Raw genomic sequence first — 24,960 nt, 5'->3', positions numbered from 1 at the left:
ATATCTACTACCCTTCGAGTCTCGGCCCCCCCCTCATCTCCAAACCGGTCCATCTACAGACCTATGTCGGGGCATCAACAAAGGACAACGCTCTTCGACAGGAGATCAAGACCATGCTGGCGAAACGAGCTGTAGAAATCGTGGAGGACCAGTCACCGGGCTTTTACAGCCGCCTCTTCCTAGTGGAGAAGGCATCGGGGGGCTGGCGTCCGGTGATAGACCTCTCTCCCCTGAACCGCTTCGTTCGCACGACGCGGTTCACGATGGAGTCGGCACGCTCAGTGCTCGACTCGATCAGGGGGAAACGATTTCATGCTTTCATGGATCTGAAGGACGCGTATTTTCAAAATACCCATCCATCAGTCCTCCAGAAAGTACCTCCGCTTCATCTTCGACGGGACGGTGTATAACCAATTCAGGGCACTTTGTTTCGGTCTCTCAACCAGCCCCACAGGTGTTCACGCGAGTGTTCACTCTGGTGTCGGCTTGGGCCCATTCGCACGGGATACGTCTTCTGAGGTATATCGACGATTGGCTAGTCCTGGCGAGCTCCCGCTCGCAGTTGCTACAGGACAGAGATCGGCTTCCTCAAGTTTTGTCGCGACCTGGGGATCGTGATAAACTACGAGAAGTCCGACCTCGAACCCAAGCAGAAGATGAAGTACCTGGGTATGCTGATAGACACGGTAGCAGGGCAAGTCTTTCCCGCAGACTTGCGTATCAGCAAATTCAGGGAGGCAGCCGGCCGGTTCCTGTCTCGGCAGGAACAGGCAGCACAGCAATGGCAAAGTCGTGATCGGCCATCTGTCGTCACTCGAGAGTTAAGTTAGTCCCTCACGGGCGTCTTCACCTGCGGGTCTCTCCAGTGGAGACTAAGGGAAGGGAGTTGGTCTCAGGCCAAGGATCCTCCTTACTTTCCCGTGGCTATCACGGACTAAGGTGAGGCAGGACCTAGCCTGGTGGCTCGACGAACAAGAACCTCTTTTTAAGAAGGAGTGCCCATACGCATCACCCCCCCCCGGAGATGACTTCTGTTCTCAGACGCATCGACCGAGGGATGGGGCGCACACCTGGAGGAGTTGCTGGCTGCAGGTGTGTGGGACCATCACGAGAAGCACCTTCACATCAATGTCCTGGAACTCAAGGCGGCGTTCAACGCTCTCCAAGAGTTTCAGGACCGCTTGGTGGGACACTCAGTGGTGTTGATGTGCGACAACACCACAGTAGTGGCATATGTCAACAAGCAGGGGGGGCTAGTGTCTCTTCCGCTCCATCAGTTGACGGTGCAGGTGCACGAGTGGGCCACGGCTCACTCGATAGAGCTGTCAGCACGCTACATTCCAGGCAAGAGGAATGTAGTAGCAGACAAGCTCAGCCGTCGCCGAATCAGGTGATAGGTGATCCGAATGGTCTCTACACCAAGACGTGGCGGAAAGGCTCTTCAACCTGTGGGGGGGCGACCGGGTCGTAGAGACCTGTTCGCCACCCGGCACAACAGAAAACTTCAGGTTTTCTTTTCAGCTGTGCCGGACCCTCATGGGCAAGCTGCAGAGGACGCTCTCCAACACCCCTGGGACAACCTCTTCGCTTACGCCTTTCCTCCCTTCTGTCTGATTCGGAAAGTGATCAGTCGAGCGCTGGTCACTCCCAATCTCAGAATGATCCTGGTGGCTCCCCAACGACCACAAGCCGTTTGGTATCCGGACCTGCTGGCTCTTCTTGCGGACGCACCGAGAGAGCTACCACTTGGCACAACCTTCTAGCCCAGCCACACGTAGAACGGTACCACCAGGCAGTCCAGTCCCTTCAACTTCACGGCTGGCTGTTATCCACCATCTCTTGCGAACGAGAGGCTTTTCTCGTAGCGCAGCAACAGAGATGGCTGGACACGTCCGACAGTCCTCTGCAGCTGTGTACCAGGGGAAGTGGGCCGTCTTCTGTGGTTGGTGTCGTAGACAGGGTCTGTCTCCTCTCAGAGCCACTCTTCAGGGCAGGTAGCGGATTTCCTCGTGTTTCTTCGCCGAGAGAAGCTCCTCTCAGTAACCCACAGTTAAGGGATATAGAGCAGCAACTGGCGCTCGTCCTAAAACTGAGGGGACTGGACATCTCGAATTCGTTCGAGATATCCTTGCTAATGAGGAGCTTCGAAAGGTCTTGCCCACCCAGGTAAGTCATGCCCCCGGCGTGGGATGTGACTCTCGTACTTAGGAGTTTGGCTCGAAGACCCTTCGAGCCACTCCGAGAGTCGTCAGACAGGGATCTGACCCCTCAAGACCCTCTTCTTGCTGGCCCTGGCATCGGCGAAGAGAGTAGGGGAACTACATGGCCTTTCTTAAGATGTTAACATACCAGAGGGCTGGGGATCTGTGACGCTCGATTTAGTCGTCGAACTTCGTAGCTAAGACTCAGATCCGTCGATCCCTGACGACAGGTTCGAGTCTTTCACGATCCCCTCCCCTCCTGGACTTCACCGATAATGATGCGGATGAGATGCTGCTTTGTCCTGTGAGGGCGCTACGGCGCTATCTGAAGAGAACTCGACATCTCAGGCCTGAGTGTCGACGCCTCTTCGTTAGCACTGGGGTTACCAAAGAAGAAGTCCCTTCCAAGAACACGCTTTCTTTCTGGCTGCGTGAGGTGATCAGGAGAGCGTACGAAGCTGATGGTAGCGACGACATCCGTACGCTCCGTCCGAGAGCCCACGAAGTCAGAGGTATCGGACCCTCCTTAGCGTTCCGTAAGAACTTCTCCGTGTGGCGCAGGTCCTGAAGGCAGGTGTCTGGGCCAACCAGACCACCTTCACGTCCTTCTACCTTCGGGATATTGCCCACAAGTCCTTGGATACTTTTTCCTTGGGGACCTGTGGTGGCTGCTCAACACGTTGTGTAAGCTTACCCAGCACCCGAGCAGGCAGAACAGCTCGATTCCTGGTATGACTGGGAGAATGAATGCGTGAATGAGAGAGTGACTGGCTTCTCTTCACCATTTTTCTGCTTTTTCTACTCTACCTGTGGGCAGAGGGATACGGTCGTTACCTTGCTGGAAGGGAGTCAGATGCAGGTAAGCTATTCAACAGAGCTCCATCCTACCTCTTTAACTAGAGATAGGAAGTGAAATATCCACCACTTTCTCCAACAGGGGGAGAAAGTGGATGCCGACATGAGACAAACCCATTACTTTACATTTGCTCATGTAAAGGAAAAAGTTCTTACAATGCTGGTACCAAAGATACGCTTGCTCTCTCTTAGTACTCGGCCCAGAGGTCTGACCATTGATCCTGCGGTGCACACCCCGATCAATCGGACCAAGAAAAGGCCCCCCCTTTTTTTTTTTTGGGGGAAAAAAATTCCCTCCCCCCCCCGCCCACTTTTTTCCCCTTTATTAGACCAGAGGGAGGCATTCCAGGGATGGACGAACACCAGTCTGTTCATCAAAAAGACTCAGATTCCTCCCACCAAGAAGTGAGTCTTCCTATTGTTAAAGAGGACGAGGGTTTGTATTACGTATCGGAACAAATGACAATTTGTCGAAAATTGCATTTTTCCTAACTATACAAACCTGAGGTCCTTTAACATATAGTCCCTCCTCATGCCACCCCTCACTCTGCGTATTTTTGCATGGGCCAAAAGCAAAAGTGATTTGTTTACCTCCCAGTCGCGCGGCGCGCGACGATCGGACAAGCAGTTAACTACCGTTCTCCCTTGTTCGAAGCTTACGACCGTTCCAGCTGCCGCTAGCTACTTCCTATTGTTAAAGGACCTCAGTTTGTATAGTTAGGAAAAATGCAATTTTCGACAAATTGTCATTTTGTTAGTGCTAGTATTGACTTCCTTTGTAGCTCCACCTTCTGCTCCCCTTTTGGATTGAGAAGTTAGAACATGAAGTTGACATTATTTTAAGTTCTGTTATAAGTTGAACTGAGTTCATGACAGAACTGTTCCGAAACCTTCCATAATGTGCTATTTTTCGCATCCCCCTGTTAGAAGTAGGGTGTTGGTGCCCGATCCTGTTTGTAGCCAGCCAGGCCATGGATTACCCTGTGATGGTGGGATTTTGCAAAAGAGTCAGCTACCAGGGAACCTGGTCAGGTCTTGGGGCGATGGGGTTCTGTGCTCTCCAATACCTTTCTCCCTTTTCACGGTCTGAATCTTGTTGATTGCGTTTGCCTAAGGACTGTTTTAGTACTGTGGTCCCCTATATTTGCGGAGGATGTGTACCAGACATCACAAAAAGGGCATTTTATGATGAAATTGATAAAAGAAAAAAGAAAACAGGAATTTGTGGATATTTCTCAGAAAAATACAGCAAATAGGCAAATTTCCACGAACAGTGCGGGGGAATGTTTCAGAGAGAAATCCACGAATGTGTGAGTCCGTAAATCTGGAGAACGCGAATATGGGGGGTCCACTGTAAACGTTAATCTTTGCTATGTATGCAACTTCTGCCATCATGAGGTTGTTGGCACCAATATGACTAATTATATAGGTAAAGATAGCACCAATGGGACTAATTATATAGGTAAAGACAATTTTATTAAAATAATGTGTCTGTAGCGAGTTTTACTTATTCTGATGCTATGTCAACTCAGTTGATGGTTTAACCAATCTTTCATATTTTGCTCATTCTAAATCCTTGTCTGCTAACCTATTCCTCTTTCTCCATTGAAATGCACTTGTTAGTTCTTTGCATGCTCTTTCTTTGGCTGTCTGCAAATCTCTTACTTCTGCCTCAATTAATGTTTCTCTTTCCAAGTCCCCTGGAGGTTTGATGTTTTTGGATGCCCATCTCTTGGATCTTCAAGCAAGGTGTATTTGATCTCAGTAAGAATGGTGTCCTCATATTAACTTAATTCAAACTAAAGGAATTTTTTTTTTCTGTTTCCAACCATTCACAGCATCCCTTGAAGTATGGACATCTGAGTTCATGTCTGACAACACAATTCCCATTGCTTGTTTGAAGAAGCAAATACCCACCCATTCAGATTTGCTGTATCCTTTGGCCATTGAAGTTATTGTCTGGGCAGAGCAGCAAAATGTAACTCTCTCATGATTGTATAATAAGGGCACAAAATATGGTCACTAACCCCCTTAGTAGTAAGTCTCAGGTCGTTCCCTAGGTATGGTAATTGTATGTGGATGTCAGATGGTGATTTGGTATGTATGTATTGGGACTTCTATTGACCCTATTTTTAGCATTGGTAAAAAAATAGAATAAAATAAAAGCTCTTCTATTTCCTGCATCAGCTGGACCTGGTAGCCTGTGGAACAGACAGTGCTGCAGACGTAAGACAACCTGTACATTTATGCCTTTCCTACCATCAGTCTCCTTGAGCAGGTCATGGTAAAATTCTTGGCATCTAAGAAATAAGGCTGGTTACATATCACATTGAAGAACCCTTACTATACATCTTTCTGCAGAACTGTATAACTATGGTATATAAACTAATTTTTTTTTTTTTATCACCAGGTCATCTTGCTTGATGAAGCTCACGAGCGTACTTTGGCAACAGACATACTTATGGGTGTGTTGAAGGAAGTGCTTAAGCAAAGATCTGATTTGAAACTGGTTGTTATGTCAGCTACACTAGATGCCGGAAAGTTCCAACACTATTTTGATAAAGCTCCCCTTTTGAATGTACCAGGACGTACCCATCCTGTAGAGATCTTTTATACTCCAGAGCCTGAGAGAGACTACCTTGAAGCTGCCATTAGAACAGTAATTCAGGTATGCCCTTCTGATTGTTTTGTTGATTGTTTTGTTGGATTTTATCAGAAGTCAGCTCTTAAATTGTGTGACCATAGAGTATTCAATATTGAATTGTATTGAAGTTGCATTGTGAATTTCAGGAAAAGAATTCGGAATCACTGCTGCTGTGCTTTAGATTACTAATTAACCCTTTATACAGTATTGTGTGTTATATTAAAGTTTATGTTAACTAAAGATGTAATGAATATTAGTTTGTGTGTGTACCTTGACAGATTCATATATGTGAAGAAATTCCTGGTGATGTCTTGTTGTTCTTGACTGGTCAAGAGGAGATTGAAGAAGCATGTAAGCGCATTAAACGTGAAGTTGACGCATTGGGTCCAGATGTTGGGGATTTGAAGTGCATTCCCCTATACTCAACATTACCCCCAAATTTGCAACAACGCATTTTTGAGCCACCACCCGCTAATAAACCCAATGGAGCTATTGGTCGGAAAGTAGTAGTGTCAACCAATATAGCTGAAACTTCGTTAACAATTGATGGAGTTGTTTTTGTAATTGATCCTGGTTTTGCAAAACAAAAGGTAAGTAGAAGTTTGATAAATATTTATGATTTGAGATGTTGAAGTTTAGTATAACAAGTATGGAAATAGATGAGAGTTGTAATTGAATAAGTAAAAATAAAGGTCATCTTAGAAGTAGCATTTTACCCCTAATGTAATAAAGCAAATCAATGCTCCTTGTGTACATTAATTTTTAATCATTTGGTAGTCTGATGGTAGACCATGTTGTGTGGTTTTAGAAGTAAAACCCCATAGGTTTTTAAGCTTATTTTCAGAAAGCTCAACAAAAGGTACCTCATTTTACAAAATTAAAACTGAAAGTTATCCCTTATATTTCTGAGTTTTACCCTCCTGGCATCTTGGAGCCTAGCTTGTTATTTTTATTTTCTTCTATGTGTCTGCAGACAGGGTTGAGAACTATCATTTGTAGAATTAGTGATGATTCTGTCAACTGTTTAAAGTTTGCTGTATGTTTCTTGTGCATTTATGTATGGACTTTGTTTCATATTTAGAAATATGACACTTTACCCAAATAATTTTTACATATTTATAAAATTCTTTTTGTAGGTTTATAACCCTCGAATTCGAGTGGAGAGTTTGTTAGTGTCTCCTATAAGTAAGGCATCAGCACAACAGAGGGCCGGCCGAGCAGGACGAACCAGGCCCGGAAAATGTTTCCGTCTCTACACTGAAAAAGCCTTCAAAAATGAGATGCAGGTATTGATTGCAGATTTGTTTTATGAATAAAGTTCAGGAACTCGGCCATCTCATTTTGACTAGTAAGAATGGAATGATTCAAAATTGTAGCTGCTCATATTACAAGAAATCTTATAACGACAAAGAAGAATTGTAAATATTATAGGTTACCATTAATTTGTAAGCATTTGAGTTTAGTTCTGTCTGTCTTCACGTGATCCCGCATATCATGATATCATGCGACCCCAAAATTTCACACTCAAAATACAATTTTATCACGTATCTCACGTATCATGCGAGTTAAATTTATGAGACCAAAATTTAACAAAATAGGCTAAACCTCTTTTCCACCTCTTCATCAATTCCATTTTTTAGTTAGGCTAACCCCTTCCCCCCCATCTATTAATCTATCCCTCCATCTCTTAAAGGTTTAAAAAAGTTTAAAAAGTAGAATGCAAAAAGTATCAGTAGTAATGATATACTTTGTTTTTTGAAAATGCAGATACAGCCAGAAACAGCTGATTTGCTGTGAACAACAAATCTGATAAAAACAGCCTTTTTGCTTGCATTTCAACCATCGTACGATAGTAAAACATTACCGTATTTATGTTACAAATGACGTTAATGAGAATAGGATGATGATTTTTACATTACAGGTAGTAATCGCCTTACTACCGCAATTGGTTACGAACAACCAGTCATAAATCGATTTGGACATAAGAATATTATAGTGCTAAAGTAGCCTACACTAGGGTAATCAGTACCATCTTTATATATGGGGTAGCCTAGCCTACACTACACAGCATACTTTATACATACGTATATGGCATACTAGATATTAATTTCAGCTAATTCTCAAGGTTCAATGCACTTTGGCTTATGATGATTCAGTACAAAGAGAAATTGAATAACATTTAACAAGTTAGCCTCTCCTATATGATGATGATATCAGGGTACATATATCGTATACGTATATACGAATACAGTAGCCTAGCCTTCAGTATACTGTATACAGTGGTACCTCGACATACAAAAGGCTCAACTCACCAAAAACTCGAGATACGAAAGGTTGTTGCTGTAAAGTCCCTAGATTCGCCCGGACCACTGAGAACAATTTTAAAACTCCCGCGCCGCCAACTGAGTAAACTCGCCACCATCCTCCCGCTCTCCCATTGGTTCCTGATGCTAGTCACCCCATAAGATCCTGCTCTCCTATTGGTCAGCATCTACCCCTTCTGCTTTAAGTATTCTATTGGTAAAAGGATGCTGTAAATTGAAAAACTTATTCATGCAATACATTTAATAAAAAAAAAAACATTAGGTAAAGATAGAATAAAGAATAGAAATGAATGGTTGTTATACTGTTTGGTAGTTTCAGTAGTTGAAGAGAGATAATGAAAATTTATGGCTTACTTTACATTGCTTGGCGATCGTTTGATACTCATAAGTGCTGGATGCAAACAGAAGTTTGGAAGCTTTTTTTTTTTTTTTTTTGTTTATTATAGTTAATGGTTACTTAATAATTATTTGAAATGAGTACATGCAATACGTTTAATAAAAAAATTGTGAATTAGATATCATAAAATATAAAATAAATCAGACTGCTATCATACTTATTTTTTAGAATTCTTCTTCTGTTTTAATATTACGTTACGTATATGTTTCATTATAGCTGTCAGTAACTCGGTATCTCCATTAGGTAAAGATAGAATAAAGAATAGAAATTAATGGTTATTATACTGTTTGGTAGTTTCATTAGTTGAAGAGAGATACCAATGAAAATTTATGGCTTACTGTGTCCTAGGAAAAGTGATTGCTTGGCGTTTGTTCGGTACTCGTAAGAGCTGAATGTAAACAATCGATTGGAAGGTTTTTTGTTTGTTTGTTTTTGTATTATAGTTAATGATTAATTAATAATTATTTGAAATGAGTACATACTGATTATTTATACATTTTATTGGCATATTCTAAGCTTTGAGCTTCTTAGGTTTAGATGTCAGAATCTTAGACTAGGCTACAGTAGCAACCGCTAACATAGGATAGGCTTATTGCTAAGGGACATATGCTAAAGTCCTAATATATGCAGTAAAAGTGGGGTTGAACATTACATGCAGTTGAATATTACTCAAGTATGTACAGTATTTTGCCTTTTTGGAGTCATATTTCTTCCATCGGATCGGCGTCGTAACCCTAGAACATGTGTGGTAGGCCTGGAAATATAATTTACTGGGGTGTTTTTGGAGGGCTTGGAATGGATTAGCCATTTTACATGTAAAATGTGGTCCAAGATACGAAGGGCGCCTCGGAACGGATTAATTTCGTATCTCAAGGTACTACTGTACTACATATACGATATAATTTAGTAATTTATTAATAAAAGCCAATTTTGGAGTTTCAATGCATTTTGACTATGACATCAGTGGTGGAAAAAAAATGGACACGAAACGGGAATACAGACCGACATCGGCATACCTTGTTGAGCGATGTCAGGCTGCTGACGGCTACGTATATTTACGAAATAAATACACAACGAATATGCATCTTTTCTGATTATTTAAAAAGTTATACATTACAGTATCATAAAATATTAACAAAGCGGCCGGTATTTTGGTTTTGAAAGCAGCTGATGGTGAATACGAGTTTATTTCTCTGTATTTAACTCATTTCGGAGCGAATTGTCTTTCTTCTAGTTAGCGTAAAATATCTAGATACAGTAGTACCTCGAGATACGAAATTAATCCGTTCCGAGGCGCCTTTCGTATCATGAGGTTTTCGTATCTTGGACCACATTTTACATGTAATATGGCTAATCCGTTCCAAGCCCTCCAAAAACACCCCAGTAAATTTCATAATAAAGGTAAATTGACCTATAAACAATGAAATACTACAACAATTTGGACCATTCAATACCTAAATTAATAAAAAAATGCAAAATATAACCTGTAAATAAAGTGTATGTTAGTGTACTTGGTAACAAGAAATATACTGTACGTAAATTGTGGAAGCTTACCTTTCGAGTGAGGCTACGTACATACGTAACTATCCAAGGAAGATTGCTTCTGCCTACTTTTCACAATGTTCCTGTGTGAGCCTTTTCGGGGGGTGTCTTCTACAAATGATTGCACTTTATGAAAAGCGGCTTTAATTTCTGCCGGTTTTTTTTTCTTATGTAGTACATATGTACGTACGTACACTAAAAAATATACGTACGCAATGTTCCTGTGTGAGCCTTTTCGGGGGGTGTCTTCTACAAGTGATTGCACTTTATGAAAGTGGGCTTTAATTTCAGCTTTTTTTTTTTTTTTTTTTTTTTTTTTTTTTTTTTGTTTTTTTTTTTTTTTTTTTTTTTTCCAGAATTTTCAATTTTTTTTGTTTTTTATCACTTGGTTCTTTTTTTGCACCTCATGACTCTGTTGGCCCTGGTGTCCATCAAAACCCTGTTCAACCAAATGCTCTCTGCGCAAACTGATTGGGGTACTGAATGTTCGGCTGCTGACCTTCAACATAAACTGAAGTGCCTTGATTATACGTACTGGTATGCATGTTGTAAATGATTGGTCTACACCCTCTGTTCAGCAGGGAGTGGATATTCTACCAACCTTGCAAAGTTTCCAGTTATGCCATGAGAGAGACCTTGATCACTTATCCCATGTGAGAGATCTTGGTCACTTTTTTTTTAAATAATGTACACATTGACTATCCCGAAAACGAATGACCATGCAGTGCGTACTATAACAATGCTGGTACCGAGTGGCGGAAGCACGCCACACGTGTTACATAGTAGATGCATGATGGGAGGGATGCTGGCCAATAGGAGAGAAGGATTTCATGGCCGCGACTAGCATCAGGAACCAATGGGAGAGCAGGAGGATGGTGGCAAGTCTACTAGTACTAAGATGGCGGCGCGATTTTCAAAATTGTTATCCGGGTGAATCTCGGACTTTCAGAAACCTTTCGTATCTTGAAAACTTTATGTATGTAGAGCCGTTAAATTTTTCGTAGTGGCTTTTGTATCTCGAGTTTTTCGTAAGTTGAGCCTTTCGTATCTCGAGGTACTACAGTACTCTACTTATATGAGACAAGTAATTTGTCATTATATGACATGTTTTTAAGTCGAAGTATGAATGTAAACCATCTCATGAACTAAAGTATTTTTTTCGTTAACAGATTGCGTTGTGGGCATATTTATTGTGTAAAAATATTATGTTATTTCGTTTGCTATTTTCACTTCATTTCATCGTAGTACGAACTTTACCGTTACGTTACTTATCTTTTATTGATGCGAAAACAACAGTAAAATGTGTTCTTTCAAGACCTGAAGTTTTGATTAGAATAATTTTCTCTCAATTTTATCTACAGTTGTATTTGATGGTATAAGTTTACTGTCCTTGTTGCTGATGCACGATGATAGTATCATAGCCTTACTTGCTATTGATAAAGATCGGCAAGGGCATATACTGCTAAATTCGAGGAGTTGAGAGATGTGTATTTCTGGTGACAAGTTCACTCTCGACATGGTTCGGAAGTCACGTAAAGCCATTGGTCCCGTTTCTGGATAACCACTGGTTCCATGCAACGTAAAAATACCATACAAACAAACAAATAACTGAAGTTGAGGAAAGAATGTTGATAGGCTAACGACTATTATCGTGCTTCGGCAACATGGATGAAACTTTCGCAAGCTTTGGTATAGTACCATCGAACTCAACCGTAAAAAAAATTTGATAGAAACGTGTTTTCATCAAAACTACGTATTGGGCATTTAAAGACATTTTACTGTTTTCACTCCAATAAAAGATATATTTGTAAAGCTCGTAGTATTCTGATGAGATGAAGTGAAAATATAGAACGGAATGTTGATTTTTGTTTACGCAATAAAAATGCCCTCAGTGCCATCTGCTAATGAAAAAAGTAACTAAATTTAGTTCACAAACGATACGTTTTCAAGTGATATTTCCACTTGAAAACACTTTGTATAACGTAAAATTTCCACTTGAAAACACTTTGTATAACGTAAAATAACCTTTTCTCATATATATGGAGTATCTTGAGATTCATTTGCGCTAACTAGAGGCAAGAAAGTCGCTCTGATTTGAGATCAACACAGCAAAACAAACAAACTTTGCAATCGCCCTCAGCTTATTTCCAAAACATAACATTGATTGCTATGTTTGTATTTTATAATACAAACAAATAGTAATATGGAAATACATACAATATTATTGGATGCAGTGAAGTAAAACAAAACGTCTTAAAATATCTAGGGAAAGATGCATATCTATTATGTTTGTATTTTACCATATGATACTAATACATGATTATTACATACTCGAATATTATATCATGTAAGATGCGACCCCCGTAAAATTAGCTCCAAAATTAGGGCTTATAAAGTTGCATGATATGCTAGTATATACGGTAACTATTTGAATTGCATCAATGAAGTAGAAGGAAAATGTTTCCGGCTCATTATTGGAAAATGTGCCATATATAAAAAGGACGGGTAAAATTAAAATCATTTATAGTTATGGTTTTACTGCAGAAAAGTTTTTCTATATACTTTCTTTAGAACTATTACTAGTGCAAGTTGTAGGTAGCTCAACACACAACTGAGGAAACCCATCTTGGTTCCAAGGACAAGGAAAGAGCACTATAGGCATTTTTTAAAGATTCAGAATGCCTCTTGACCATGACATTTGGCTTTTGCATGTTGCAAGGAGGGGGGGATACAGGAAGGAATACATGGCTGTTCAGTAATCAGTTGAAGTGTATACCATCCCTGCATTATGAAAAAGAATGGTAGGGCCACTTTGCTATGGTTTAAAACCATTCATCTCTCTCTCTCTCTCTCTCTCTCTCTCTCTCTCTCTCTCTCTCTCTCTCTCTCTCTCTCTCTCTCTGTGTGTGTGTGGTGAGTGAATTCACACTAGACAAACTGGTGAGCAGTCGACATCTTGTTAAAAGTCTATACTTGCTGTAGATTTTTAGCCTTATCACTTACAGGTATTGATATTAATTATATACTGATGTAGGTAGAATTAACTATTGCAATTTTGTATTATTGCCAGCACTGGATAGAATGAAAATACAAAGTTAAATATAATGTCGTTGAGAAGTAAGGTGATGTTCATCTCACTGAGGGCAATTCCCAGGGATGGGAGAGAGAGAAAAGAGTGGGAATCATTTAAAGTTTTAAGTACTGGTGTACATTAATAATTGTATCATCATATATCTAGTATAGTGTTTCAGAATCTTTTTGTAGGAGGACAAGTTCCTCATTGGATGAATCAGTTGCATACAATAATACCCCGACCTTACGTGAGGTTAGGTTCCAGACCCCCCCGTGCGAGGGGAATTCTCGCTCCAGTTTGGCACAAATTTGAACAATAAATGTGACCCTAATCATCCTTCCTAAGTATTAAGCTAACAGTAATTTCATTGAAAAGTTAGATAAATACATTAATGTTAAAAAAATAAATAAATGGAGGGTGAAAGTATAGGAGTGTATGAAATTACGTACGTACTATTTTCTCTCTTCTTTACCCATTCCGACTGAGCTATTTTTAGAAGTTCTCAACCTGTTTTTAAGAAATTCTTGATTCTGTCTCTTTGTCTTTGTTCCGATATTCCTTTTCATGAACAAACCTTGGGGAATAATGGTTAGGAGACGCCCCACATGGGTCAGACCGCTCAGTAAAGTGAAGCCAGTTTACCGCGTGGCAGCCATGCCCAGGACTGGCAAAAGAGAGACCAAACCATAAGGATTAATAGAAACTCTTCAGTTATTTTTCCCATCTTTTATTTTCATTATGCGTCTTTTCATGGCATAAATGGAGGCGAAAAGGGATAGACATTTTATCATTCTTTTAAAGAACATACGTAGTTAATTATTTATTACTCAGAGATGCGATACAAACTTTTTCAATATCTTATATGCATATAGCCTATTACTGGCCCAAATTTAAAGCTATTATCTTTATGTCTGATAATTCCTTAGTCCTTACTGTTTGTTATCGCCTACTATTAGGAATTATTGACCGCTATAATTAATTAGCTTAGTATATATCTGGTGACTCCTTCCTGCGACCTGCAATAGAAGTTTAGCAGTAATCTGCTTACCAGCATAATTATATCTCACTTGCAAATATTTTTCAGTTATTGCTTTAATCAATAAGTGCAAGTGATTGTCCAATGGTTGTGTATCATACATGTGATAACCGAACTCTGAAAATATTGTTTTGCCTCTGTAAGCTGCCAATACTGAACTACCTAATTTATGGAAGTTAGCTCCCAGTGTTTTGTTGCAGGACAACATTTCCCTCATTTTTTCACATGTATTGCATATATCAATAACATCATTTGATGGATACACCAATTTTCCTTTGGTTTTTAATTTGATGCAGGTGTGACTAGAATTAGCGTCTGTTAATGTTAATGCATCATTTCAGACCTCACACTGTAAAGACTTTTTTAACTTAAAAACAACAAAGCCTGCAATATAAGCTTGTATTTTATTTGAACATTTTGACAAGTGGTAATGGTTTGGAATATAATCATAATCACATTCCTTGTCATCTGAATATGCTTCTTGAACTTCTAAAATTTGAGATCTTGAAACAGAAACATTTATATTCCTTACTGCAACCTGCTCTTTTATGCTGATTAAAGCACGTAATATGGGCACTGACATTCTAATGGCAAGCAGTTGCCCCGAATGATATCCATTAAGTCATTATGTACAAGTAGCCTTTTGTAAGCAGCAGAGAATTGTCTCACTGTTGGATTATGGCCTCCCCTACTTCTTACCTAACCAAATAATAGTTCAATATGATCCTGACTGAATTTGTAGGTCATCAAAAATTGTAAAGGCCCACCATCTGATGCAATACAGGTTTCGTACAGAATCTGAAGACATCGTATGAATAGAGAAAGCCAATGAAACCAATTTTTCTATTTGATTTTAAGATGTCTTTACCATCTTGAAGTCTCATAGATCTGATATATGTTTCTGCTTTTATTAGAAAATCTTTAATATCACTTGCATTATTCATCTGAATTGGGCTTTTTAAATCCTTTGGCATTTATATTTCGAGAATTTAATATGTCAAATAAGGTGTTGAATACCATAATGAATTCAGTAGTAGCTTCACTTCCCTCAAATTCACTTATTTTTATTTTTTCATCAAGGCATTATAGTTTCAGTAAACGTGTTAACTGTCTGAGGATAAAATGGAGTACGAAATTATCTATACCGTAAGCAGAAGAGTACGCACACAAGAAAACTATAAGAACAAATTAAAATAACATAGTGCATCAAAAATAGAAAGTGTGACACCTTAGTCATCGCAAGGTCATGCACCTATGTTCGACCCAGGGATTCAGTTGCCACTCCCAATATGGTGGCCAGCAACCTGAGTGGCTTCACTTATCCCGCAGCAAGGTGTCTCCTAACTATTATTCCTCCAAGGAACAAACTGCTTTTTATTTGGACCAATACAACTTTTAGTTATGTGTATGTTTTAGATCATCACATTTACTGTTCTAGACGGTAAAGGTAAAATTATGTAGATTATGAGAGAGAGTTGTCCTTACATAAGAGAGTGAAATTTTTTATGAATTATTACGGAGAAAGATAGTGAGAGAGTTACATGAAAATCAGTGACCTCTAATAAGCAACACCCCACCTGTCACATTACGTGACACATTTGACAGCTCTGGCTTGAGCTTCTTGGGGAGGTAAAAATAAAAGGTGAGGGGAAAGGATTTTCCTTACACATTTTTTAATTACAGTTATAATATTATTATTATTTGAAAATACTAAAAGTAAACATATACAGTAGAGCCCTGGATCTCGATGCTAATCCGTTCCAGAAGAAGCAACGAGATGCAATTTAATAGAGATCTGAATTAATTTTCCCCATAAGAAATAATTGGAAATGGATTAATCCATTCATGACCACCAGTTATTACCGTAACCTTGCCTTTTTATAAGAAACATTACACATAAATTACAATTAAATAAGTTCAGTGTTAAATAACATACTGTACTATTAGACACACTTTTTTTCATTTTTAAATTGATACTGTATCAAAATAACTAGCCTATGCCCAATGTGCCCATATTACTGATGGTTGACTGAGCCTCATAGGCTAGGCAAGGTACCTATTATGTACTGTAAGGGGTAGGCACATTGAAAATCGAGGCTAATTATTACAGCAAATGAATAAGATATTAAAGATAAGCCGAATTATGTCTATCAGAAATTTAAGAAAAATTACCTAAGTTACGTCACCAGCTAGTGGCGTGAGCAGATGTAAACAAATCATACAGAGTCTACAGGAATACTGTATATAAAACTCACTTCAAAATATCTTTTAATAGACGTGTTCCGACATGTTATACAAACCTGAGGTCCTTGACTAAGGAATAACTATTCAGTGCCAGCTGGACTGGTCGTAAGATTTACTAAGAAGGTAGTTCGGCACTAACTGCTTGTCCGATGGTCGGGAGTCACACCCGACTGGAGGTAAACATACCACTTTGCTTTTGACCGTCGTCGGGTGACATGTGCTCGCCTCTCTGCCCGCCTCTGTTGGGAGATTGTTATGAAGCTTACCTACTTTTCATCCTGTTTCTTAATACTAGTGTGAAGTGATTGTAAGTACACTTTTTATTATTTTTTCATTATTTGTGGTATTGCATTGCCGGATTTAATATGCAGTCCCACAAATCGGAGAAGCCCTCTCGTCCCCCATCCAAGTGGAGTGTGTGCCCTGGAGTGGGAGGCTGTAAGTGTGGGGCTTTCAGGTCCAGCGATGCCGTGGACCCTCATCCTTTGTGTACTAGGTGCTGAGGGCGTGAATGCTCTTGGTCCTTGGTCCTTGACTTGCGATATTTGTGTGTCTTGGTTGGAGGAGCAGTGGGAGCTGTACGACAAGAGGAAGAAGCCGCCTAGGGCCGCCAAGGTGTCGTCGGGAAGCTCTCCCTCGACACCTCTGCTGACTAATATGTCATCTTCTTTTCTCCCTCCTCGTCAGCTCCCACGTATGGCTCTCTCCCCTTCAGGGGATGTGTCCCCCTCTGCCTCTTCGCTCAATTTGTCGAGCACAGAGGAGGGAGGGCGACACCCCGACCTGGAGTTGTACTCGTGGTCTTGTGTCCACTCAGGGTTGGTTCCTTCCCCCTCTGAGCAAACAGGAACACCCCCCCCCCCCCCCATTAACCCAACTGTTGCTTCCTCAGGTGTGTCTGCCTCTGCGGGTGGGGACCTTCAGCAAGTGCCGCGCTCACTGAGCCTTCCGGGCACTCCGAGTATTCAGGGGCTCATCCATCATCTTGCTGCATCCCCGGTCACTCCCGGGGTGGAGACGAAGACGACCGCGACCGCCTCTACACTGGGTTATGCTGCCCTGCCGCACCTGGTACATACTCGGCCCATGACCGCCGTCACCCCCTCGGCTGCGGTACAAGCTCCGTTGCCGTATGTGCCCCGGAGGGAGCTGGTTCCTCCTCCACCTGGTTTTCCTGTTCTCACTCCGCCCCCTGACTTCGACTGCACAAAGAGCTCACCCTTGGATCGCCCTCCTGTTGCTGGCTCTGTACCTGCTGCCCCTGTTCCTCCCCGTGGAAGTGATGCCGCTCCCGCAGGTCCCTCCAGCCAGGTGGAGTTGGGCCCCGTTGCCACCGCAACCGCCCTAGCTTCAGCCTGGATGGGAGACTTGTCTGCTGTCCTGATGTAGCTGACGAAGAAGTCGAAGAAGAAGAGGAAGGTGTCGTCGTCGTCTTCTGCTGCTTCTTCCCCTTCGACTTCCAAGGCCCCCCAGCTGAGACTTCTAAGGGTCTGTCTCCCTCCGGCGGGACAGGTGGGTCTTCCGCTAGTCCTCCCGTTCCTTCGGGAACGGTGCCCGTCTCTCCTTCCTCAGGGAAGAAGAAAACATGGACTGTGGAGGTACCAGCAGTACTGCTGGTACCTCCGCTCCCAGCTCCAGAGGTTCCACCTCTGGACAGGGAACCGTCTCGGCCACTCGCTCGCAAGTGTCACTAAGTGTACGGTCACCTACCGGCAATTGTGCAGCGTGGAACCAGACGACTGAGTACACTCACCTTCAGGATCCAGGCATGGAGCGGAAGGATGCCAAGAGTCACTCAGGTGACTCTTGCCAGACCGGTGATCGCTCGCGCAGCGATCGTCTGGTTCCCAGGGTTGATGTGACGGTCCCACCAGAACGTTCATGTGTTGAAGCTGGGAAGAGGTCCCCCCAGTCACCAGGAACAGCCTCGGTTGCTTCTGGGACGGTGGCGTGTCGTGAGGACGGTGCTCGCTCTCACCGTGTCAGCGGACGCTACCAATCACCCAACCGTTGCTCCTGCTGGGACCAGAGAGCTCACATGGCTGGTAGCAGCTCCATGACGCACAAGACTGACGCTACCGTCCTCAGTCCAGCGTTTCTCCAGAGGCAGGCCACTGGTCCAGGCTTGCAGCTCGATCACCACCGCGGGTTGGTGATTGCTTGCAGTCCTCCCAGCCTGCCGGCTCTGCTGGTAGGCAGGGTAGGAGCGTCGGGTCTTTCTCACCTGTCCATTCAACCTTCTGGGGCTACACCGGGAGGAGCAAGGCGAACAGGAGTGACGTGAGGAGTGTGCTTCCTACAGTCCAGCCACGAGAGCCTGCAAGCCTGGCTCGGTCCTAGGACCGAGCAGATCGTACGCTCAGGTGGTTGGAGGAGACCACTAGGGGTCTGGCGAGGTTCCTCCTCCTGAAGGAAGAGTGTCTCAGGAAGTGATCGGCCTGGATGGATCTGACAGTCCATCACCTCAGGACGCGATCACCCCCAAGATACAGAGGTCCTTTGCAGAGGTCATTGCGCTGACCACCTCGTGGAAGGATTGTGGTTGCTCCCTCTGACCCTCCATCAAGGTTGGAGTCGTTCTGGGCTCCTAAGAAGGAACCCAGAGCGATGGTGGGACTACCCGGTCTTTCCTTGGCGGACGGGGTGTGTTGGACCAGGTGAACGCCCTTGTCTCTGGACAAGAGGCCTCACTCAGGGCCAGCAGGTCGGACAAGCTGCTTCCCCCTCCTCTGCCTCGTCAGCGGCGTTCCTACGTGTCTTCGGTAGACCCTGTGCCGACCAAGCAGATTGACCTAGAGCTAGCTTGTCTAACTCCGGGAGTGCCTCTGCATCACCTGCTGTCTGAGAACCTCTGGTTCTCGCAGCAAGAGGCATTGGCCCTGGAATCCACTGCCATGGTAGCTTTCCAGGCCATCTCCTGGCTGGATCTGACGTCCCTCACGGTATCCAGAGTTGCAGCCTCCTTGGGAGCTATTGTTCCTGAGGAGGACTCGGCATTCGGGAGACTGCCAGTCTGGAGTAGGGCCATCTCCTACCTCGCCACCAGACTGCCAACCTGTGGGCACTTGGTTTTGAGGAGACGGGACGCAGTCCTGACTTGCGTAACCAGAGCGGCCAGTCGAGATGTTGACGGGTCCTTATGCAACCGGACCGTTGTGGGGTTTCCTCCTTCTCTTCCCCCAGGAGAGGGTGGACCAACTGTTGGTGGAAAAGAGAGGAGTGAGGACCAGTGACCATTAGTTACACCAGGCAGTTACGTAGACTTTCTAAGGCAGTCTCCGTTCAACTGCGGCTTAAAGCCTCGTGCTTGGCTGCGTTCCTCCGCTCCCAAGACGTCAGCACCAATCGAGGGTAGCACGAGGAAGACCCAACCTTCCCTCTTTTTCGCTTCGAGAAGTGAGTGCGGCCCTCCTCTCAAGTGAGGTGGGCTAAGCGGAAGGGGAAGAGAAGGGAAACACGGGACTGCGGTTCCCCTCAGGAGGACTCGGCATGGCCCGGAGAACTTGCCAGTCCTGGAGGTAAGGGCCATCTTCCTACCTCGCCCACCCAAGACTGCCAACCTGTGGGCCCTGGTTTTGGAGGAGACCGGGACGCAGTCCTGACTTGCGTAACCAGAGCGGCCAGTCGAGATGTGACGGGTCTACGCAACGGACCGTTGCTGGGTTCCTCCTCTCTCTTCCCCAGAGAGAGGGTGGACACTGTGGTGGAAAAGAGGAGAGCCGAGGACAGTGACCACTTAGCACACCAGGCAGTTACGTAGACTTCTAAAGGCAGTCTCGTTCAAACTGCGGCTAAGCCTTGTAGCTTAGCTAAGCGCTTCCTCCGCTCCCAAGACGTCAGCACCATCGAGGGTAGCACGAGGAAAGACCCAACCTTCCTCTTTCGCTTCGAGAAGTGAGTGCGGCCCTCCTCTCATGTGAGGCGGGCTAAGCGGAAGGGGAAGAGAGGGAAACGCTAGGGACTGCGTTCCCCCTCAACTGCTGCCGGAAGTTGGGGGGTTGCCTGGTGAGCCATTGGGGAACTTGGCAGCGCTACGGAGCTGAGACTTGGGTAGTGGACGTCCTTCAGGAGGGATACCTACTGCTCTTCGAGTCGAGGCCACCCCTCACCTCGCACCCGGTCCATCTTCAGACATACGTCCCCGGTTCTGCCAGGGACATAGTACTGACATAAGAAGTTAAGACCATGCTGAGCAGAGGAGCTATGGAGATCATGCGAGATCGGTCACCGGGTTTCTACAGCCGACTTTTCCTGGTGGAGAAGTCTACGGGGCCTGGACACTGGTGATAGAATCTCTCTCCCTTGAACCGTTTCGTTTGCTAGACTCTGTTCACGATGGAAACGGCACGCTCGGTGCTCGACTCCATCGGGAAGAACGATTTCCTGCATTCAGTGAACCTGAAGGATGTGTATTTTCAAATACCCATCCACCAGTCCTCCAGGAAGTACCTCCACTTTATCCTCGATGAGACAGTGTACCGATTCAGGGCACTTTGTTTCAGTCTTTCAACCGCCCCACAGGTGTTCATGCGAGTGTTCACTCTGGTGTCGGCTTGGGCCCATTCGGTTGGGATATGTCTGATGAGGTATCTCGACGATTGAATGGTCCTGGCGAGCTCCCGCTCATAGTTGCTACAGGACAGATAGATTCCTCGACTTATGCCGCAATCTGGGGATTGTGGTAAATGTCGAGAAGTCAGATCTCGAACCCAAGCAGAGGATAAAGTACCTGTGCATGGTGATCGATACGGTAGCAGCACGAGTCTTCCCCGCAGACTCGCAGATCAGCAGGTTCAGGGGCAGCCAGACGGTTCCTGTCATGACAAGAACAGTCAGCTCAGCAGTGGCAAGTCGTGATCGGTCACCTGTCATCACTAGAGAAGTTAGTCCCTCACGGGCATCTTCACCTGTAGTCTCTTAAGTGGAGAGTAAAGGAGTGCTGGTCACAGGCACGGGATCCACAATCCTTCCTGTGTCCTCTCACGGAGGAAGTAAGGCAGGACCTGGTCTGGTGGCTAGACGACAGGAACTCTTAATAGGAGTGCCCCTGCGCACTCCCCCTCTGGAGATGCTTCTGTTCTCAGACGCATCAACCAAGTGTTGGGGCACACACCTGGACGGGGCCTAGTGTCCCTCCTATTACACCAGTTGACAATGCAGGTGCACGAGTGGGCAGTAGTTCACTCGATAGAGCTGTCAGCCAGATACATTCCAGGCAAGAGGAATGTAGTGGCAGACAAGCTCAGCCACCAGAATCAGGTGATTGGGACCGAATGTGTCTCTTCACCCAGACGTGGCGGAAAGGCTCTTCAACCTGTGGGGGCGTCCAGTAGTGGATCTGTTCGCCACCCGGCACAACAGAAAACTTTAAGGTTTTCTTCTCAGTTATGCTGGACCCATGGACAGCTGCAGAGGACACGTTCCAACACCTGTGGGACAACCTTGTAGTCTATGCCTTTCCCCCTTTCTGCCTGATTCGCAAGGTAATCAGTAGGGTGCTGGTTACCAGCAATCTTCGGATGATTCTGGTGGCACCCAAATGGCCTCAAGCCATTCGGTATCCAGACCTGCATGCTCTTTTCTTGGAGGCACCGCAAGAGATTCCCCCTTGGTACAACCTGCTGTGTCAACCGCACGTAGCACAGTACTATCAGGGAGTACATTTCTCTGTGTCTTCATGGCTGGCGGTTATCCACCATCTCGTATGAGGGAGAGGCTTTTCTCGCCGAGCAGCAACAGAGATGGCGAGATACCTTAGACAGTCCTCTGCAGCAGTTTACCAGGGAAAGTTGTCCGTCTTCTGTGGTTGGTGTCGTAGACGGGGGGTCTTCGCTCAGAGCCACTCTTCAGCAGGTAGCGGATTTCCTCATCCTGCTTCGCCGAGAAAAGCTCCTCTCTGTCTCTGCAGTCAAAGAATACAGAGCTGCCCAGGCCCTAGGCCTTAAGCTGCAAGGAGTTGATATTTCCCCCTCCATGGAAATATATCTCCTAATGAGGAGCTTTGAGAGGTCTTGCCCACCCAGGGAACTTAGGCCCCCAGTGTGGGATGTAACTCTTGTCTTAAGGAGTTTGACTCCAAGAGTCGTCAGACAGGGATCTGACCCTCAAGACCCTCTTTCTGCTGGCCCTGGCATTGGCAAAGAGAGTAGGAGAACTTCATGGTCTTTCCTTCAATGTTAAACACTCGAGGGGATGGGGATTGGTTACGCTTGATTTCGTCCCGGATTTCGTAACGAAGACTTGGAACCCCTCGGTCCCTGATGCCAGGTTCGAGTCTTTCACGTTCCCCTCCCTAGAGGACTTCATCAGTAAAGATATGGAAGAGATGCTCCTTTGTCCTGTGAGGGTGCTATGGCGCTATCTGAAGAAAACTCGACACCTCAGGCCTGAGTGTCGATGCCTCTTCGTTAGCACTGGGGTGACCAAGAAAGAAGTGTCCAAGAACACCGTTTCTTTCTGGCTTTGTGAGGTAATCAGGAAAGCGTACAATTTCGAGACGAGTGCCAATACCGAGAGCCCACGAAGTTAGAGGCATTGGTCCAACCCTTGCATTCCGCAAGAACTTCTGTTGCACAGGTGCTGAAGGCAGGGGTGTGGTCCAACCAGACCACTTTCACCTCCTACCTTCAGGATATTGTCCATAGGTTCTTGGACACCTTTTCCTTTTGACCCATGGTGGCTGCTCAACAAGTTGTGTAGCCTACCCAGCTCCTTTACAGGACAAGGTAGCATCTCATCCTTGTGATATCGCATGAATGGAGAGTGAATGAGAATGTGACTAGCTCCTCTTCCTTCTCTTTTCTTCCCTATCACTGTGGGCAGAGGGTAGCTGTCGTCACAACGCTGGACAGGATGATGATGCAGGTAAGCTACGTAACCGAGCTCCATTCTATCCCTTTCATTAGGGATACAAGCATTTATCTGTCCCATCCCTAGCAAGGGGGAAGCGGACAGCAGTAAGAAACAAACCCAGTACTACTTTATATTTGGCTCTTTACTTAGGACGTTAGTTCTTGCTTGCTATTCATAAGAGGTAAGCTTGCCTCCCTCTTATGAATTAGTCCAGAGGTCTGACAACTTGATCCTGCAGTTCACACACCATTCAGTTGGACCGAGGCTAGGTTCCCCCCCTTTGCTCTTATGACCAGGGAGGGAATCCAGTTTGGGCGAACACCAGTCTGTTCACAAGACTCAGATTCCTCCCACCAATAAGTGAGTCTTCCTTATGTAAAGGACTGATGTTTTGTATAACATGTCGGAACAAATCACAATTAATGAAAGTAAACTGTATTTTTCCTAACTATACAAACCTGAGGTCCTTTACATATAGTCCCACTTCATGCCACCCCTCACTCTGTTCCTGGGCCTAAAGCAAAGTGGTATGTTTACCTCCAGTCGGGCGGGACTCCCAACCATCGGACAAGCAGTTATTACTGCCGAACTACCTTGTTAGTGAAACTTACAACTGGTCCAGCTGGCGCTGAATAGTAATTTCTTATGTAAAGGACCTCAGGTTTGTATAGTTAGGAAAAATACAATTTACTTTCAAAAACTGTGATTTTAATATTAAAAAGATTTTTTTTTCTTAAAATATTATTATTTAATAGAGGCACTTTTTTTCCTCTCTCTCTCTCTCTCTCTCTCTCTCTCTCTCTCTCTCTCTCTCTCTCTCTCTCTCTCTCTTCTCCATAACATATCCTTGTAAAATAGGGGGCACTTTTCATAGCCTCTGTATACATTATAAATGTGACATCATTATTGGCAGAGTAATACCCATTGGAAGTAGATTCTCATAAATGTATTCTTTTAAATCTCAATATTAAGGATAACTGGGGAGCTATCAATATCACAAACTCTTTAGTTTGATTATAGAATACTACCAAAAAAGTATTGCCCTTTAGTAAACAACAAGGCTCTCAAATCAAGCATGACTGAGAACTACAAATAATGAACAGACTGCAAAATAGTTTGGAAGGTAAAAGAGCTATCTAAAACTGACAAAAACACACATGTACTACTACATTGATTTAGTACTATGTATATAAATAAAGGTAGCTGCAATTCTTTAACCCAAACTTTCGTAAATTAGTTCCACTCGGCAACTAAATACAGTGATCAGATTGGTAAAATGAAATCGGCTGATTATTTTAAGAAAGTAAGCAAATTCAGAATGCAGATGGCAGACTGCTCTGTTCATATACTCTCCTCCACGAAGATATTCCGGGTTTTTTTATTTACAGATGAAGCGATTGTAAACCTATACTGGCATAAACAACCAAATCGAGAAACGGCTGATTGCCGACGTCATTTGCCGTAACTATAAAATCAAAAATAATAGCGGAGTGGGTGAAAATGTCCAGAACACTTAATGCTTATATGATCAAGTATTGTGCGCATTTTGAATCAAACTTTGTTAATTTGCAAGAAAAGTATCTCCAAATTACATCTCTTATACCAGCCAAGTAATGGCAATGAAGATATCAATAGTACTCAATCAGCCTAGATTTTGAGAATGTAAACTATCAAAATCAAATGGAGTACAAAGACAATGCTTATATTCTGTAATACGTATACGTATAACTTTTTCAAATAATCATTTTCTCCCGGAAAATATTTAGGTTTAATAGAGCTTTTTGGTTTATAG

At 43.9% G+C, this 24,960-nt stretch overlaps 2 protein-coding genes across 2 annotated transcripts in view; one reads left to right on the top strand and one right to left on the bottom strand.

The window, feature by feature from the left end:
* LOC135221193 (putative pre-mRNA-splicing factor ATP-dependent RNA helicase PRP1) overlaps positions 1-24,960 on the bottom strand; it is a 171,045-nt gene that overhangs the window by 76,482 nt on the left and 69,603 nt on the right. The gene's annotated exons all lie outside the window — the stretch shown is intronic.
* Positions 1-24,960, top strand: part of LOC135220637 (ATP-dependent RNA helicase DHX15 homolog) — a 64,761-nt gene that overhangs the window by 36,017 nt on the left and 3,784 nt on the right. The window contains exons 4-6 of the mRNA XM_064257956.1: positions 5,467-5,724; positions 5,979-6,290; positions 6,837-6,986. Coding sequence (XP_064114026.1) covers positions 5,467-5,724; positions 5,979-6,290; positions 6,837-6,986 — 720 coding nt within the window. The remainder of the gene's footprint in view (positions 1-5,466; positions 5,725-5,978; positions 6,291-6,836; positions 6,987-24,960) is intronic.

This window comes from Macrobrachium nipponense, chromosome 2, assembly GCF_015104395.2.
Source record: "Macrobrachium nipponense isolate FS-2020 chromosome 2, ASM1510439v2, whole genome shotgun sequence".
In the NCBI taxonomy this organism is placed as follows: Eukaryota; Metazoa; Arthropoda; class Malacostraca; order Decapoda; family Palaemonidae; genus Macrobrachium; species Macrobrachium nipponense.
This window is presented reverse-complemented; position numbering and strand designations above follow the sequence as displayed.